The sequence below is a fragment of the Anopheles aquasalis genome, chromosome 2 (genome assembly GCF_943734665.1).
Source record: "Anopheles aquasalis chromosome 2, idAnoAquaMG_Q_19, whole genome shotgun sequence".
Classification (NCBI taxonomy): domain Eukaryota; kingdom Metazoa; phylum Arthropoda; class Insecta; order Diptera; family Culicidae; genus Anopheles; species Anopheles aquasalis.
In genome coordinates this window covers 45,382,501-45,385,000 of record NC_064877.1, presented here as the reverse complement: position 1 = coordinate 45,385,000, position 2,500 = coordinate 45,382,501, and the positions used below count along the sequence as shown (strand labels likewise).

Here is a 2,500-nt window from a genome sequence, read left to right as displayed (position 1 = left end):
CAGCAGAGGATCCCTCGGAGACGAACGACGCGAAGTAGAAGATGGTGTACTTTAATTTTATTGATTTTTTATTGCGCCTCCATGCGGTGTCCATGGTGACGGGTGGCTACTGTGTGCGCGGTCGAAATTAAATAAACAATCCGCATCAGCACCAGTGGCTGCAATAAAGTGTTGCTTTACGTCATTTCTTAGTTTCTTTGGTTTTTATTTTTATTTTTGCTTGTTTCATTTCGTTCCCAGACTACGGCGCAGCGGTAAGATGTGGTGGAAGTTCATCCAGGAGATTACCAACGAGTATAAGATCTTGCGCGGAATGATATCCTACTCCGCCCTGTGGCCCCTCGGTTGCCTCATCCAGCAGACGTTCGAAGGGAAGCGGCTGCACAACTACGACTGGGAGCGATGCCTGCGCTACAGCCTGTACGGAACGTTCGTCTCAGCCCCCATGCTGTACACGTGGATGCGCTGCGCCAACATTATGTGGCCCCGGACGGACTTTCGCTCGTCGCTGGCCAAGGCATTCACGGAGCAGGCCGCCTACGATCCGTTCGCGATCGTGTTTTTCTTCTACGGAATGAGCATCCTGGAGCGCAAATCGCAGCAGCAAGCCGGTGATGAGGCGATAGCCAAGTTCTGGGACACCTACAAGGTCGGCTTCTTCTACTGGCCCGTGGTGCAGACGTTCAACTTTTCCCTCGTCAAGCCCAAGAACCAGATCGTCGTCGCTGGCTTCTTCAGCCTCATCTGGACCACCTTTCTGGCGTTTGTCAAAACGAAGCCCAAGGCCATCGAAGAGGCTCAATAGCGAGCCAGCCTGTCCACACGTGCTGTAGTCCGTCCATAAGCTAGATCACATGCCAAGCATTCTGATAGCGCCTCTTGTTAATAAATTCGATTAAATAGATCATCGGATCATCGTTTTGCTTTTAATTACGATAAAACAGATACTGTTACGGCGATGTTACAGGACATGTCCTTGTGTTTCTTTCTCCGTTTGATGGGACAGCTTCCGTTCGGGTGTTGCCGCTATAACCTGTTCGGTAAGGCCGTCCAGCAGGGCAGGAATGATGCGCTCACCGACTGATATGATCAAATCGGCAATTTTCTCCACCCGTTGAATGTCGCTTATTACGGGAATACCGGCACGGTTAGTTTCAGCGGAAGAACCGGAAACATCCAGTTCCACTCCTGCCGACATCATATCACGCTTCATCCGGTGCTCAATCTGCCGAGGATTATGGGGAAGTTAACAATCATCCGATCATTCACGGCAAGTGTACTGGATTACTTACTGCATGACCATGTCCTGGGGTGCTGGAGAGGAGAGTGACCGTCAGGGACAGCCACACCAAGATGTACTTACGAGAGATCATTTTTCAATTGTAGTATATCGTCCGGGGACGGGTGGTGCTTTTATACAAAGGGTCAACGTGTATGCATGTTAGTTGATCGGCATTGAAGCCATTTTCTTTAATTTACCATAACGTGTCGTTCGTGAGCAAATATTGTTTCATTCTAATGAGCGATAAGTGGTCGTATGATAACGCTACTTTCGGATAATGATTTGGATTAGCTTTCGATCTGCGTGATCGTATGATTTCAATTACTTTTCAGGTGCCTCAATTGACGAGCAGTCTTGGCCAGTCGAAATAAGTGCCGTTTAATTCTGTTCATATTTCATCCTTTCTGTCCACCATGAAGTCCTCCGTGCTGGCTCGACGAGAATAATTAACGAACATTTTGAATATTTTGGCTGTGGTGCAGGCTGCCTTATTTTTAGATGTATAACAGTCGTATACGATGTTTCATTTCTGTTACTCAACTTATTTATAACAGTGAGCGACTGTTGTTTATTTTGGTTTCAGTTTTTCCGCAAAGATTCAACAAGAGCCGAATTTCGCGGGAATAATTTGGTGTTCCTTCTTTAATTTAAGGAGTATCGTACGAAGTAATTTTAGGATCGCTTGAGAACGGAACTCAAGATGAAATCATCGTCATCAGAGAGGGTGGAAAACTTCATCCACGAGCACCTGCGGGAAGATCTACGGATATGCGAGGCACAGCTGAAAGAGCTGAACGCGGAGATTCTGGAGTACGTACAGCTGAAAACCATGATCGAAAGCATCCTGCAGAACAAGACGAATGGCGAAGCAGGATTCAAAACGCAAGTGAACATCGGCGGAAACATGTTCATGAAGGCACGCGCCGACACCGTGGACCGATTGCTGGTGGACGTGGGGCTGAAGGTGTTCGTAGAGTTTACCATCGAAGAGGCACTCCGATTTGTGGACATGCGAGTGCGAGTCCTGACGAAACAGGCCGACGTTGTGCGGGACAAAAGCATCGAAACGAAGGCTCACATCAAACTGGCGCTGCTGGTCCTTGGAGATTCCCAAAAATTACATACGCGAGAAGATCGGTGATTGGATCCGCTTTTAGAAGCCAACAAACGCACAGGGAATGATAAGTGATATTTCATGATAAGAAGCAAAGGAGAATA

General features: G+C 47.6%; 3 protein-coding genes across 4 annotated transcripts in view; 2 read left to right on the top strand and 1 right to left on the bottom strand.

Annotated features, from left to right (window-relative positions):
• Nucleotides 1-907, top strand: part of LOC126570989 (mpv17-like protein) — a 142,874-nt gene extending 141,967 nt beyond the window's left edge. For both annotated transcript variants that reach the window (XM_050229171.1, XM_050229170.1), the window contains one exon: nucleotides 241-907. In XM_050229171.1, the coding sequence (XP_050085128.1) occupies nucleotides 260-805 (546 nt within the window). In that variant the 5' untranslated portion in view covers nucleotides 241-259 and the 3' untranslated portion in view covers nucleotides 806-907. The remainder of the gene's footprint in view (nucleotides 1-240) is intronic.
• On the bottom strand, nucleotides 905-1,373 carry LOC126570990 (uncharacterized). The gene is made up of 2 exons (XM_050229173.1): nucleotides 1,293-1,373; nucleotides 905-1,225 (listed from the first exon to the last, which is right to left on the bottom strand). The coding sequence occupies exons 1-2, from the start codon at nucleotides 1,371-1,373 to the stop codon at nucleotides 962-964; spliced, it is 345 nt and encodes a 114-aa protein (XP_050085130.1). The 3' UTR covers nucleotides 905-961.
• A 506-nt stretch (nucleotides 1,374-1,879) lies between these two features.
• LOC126569043 (protein UXT homolog) overlaps nucleotides 1,880-2,500 on the top strand; it is a 653-nt gene continuing 32 nt past the window's right edge. The window contains exon 1 of the mRNA XM_050225840.1: nucleotides 1,880-2,500. This exon is cut by the window's right edge and continues 32 nt beyond it. Within this exon, the coding sequence (XP_050081797.1) occupies nucleotides 1,983-2,423 (441 nt within the window). The 5' untranslated portion in view covers nucleotides 1,880-1,982 and the 3' untranslated portion in view covers nucleotides 2,424-2,500.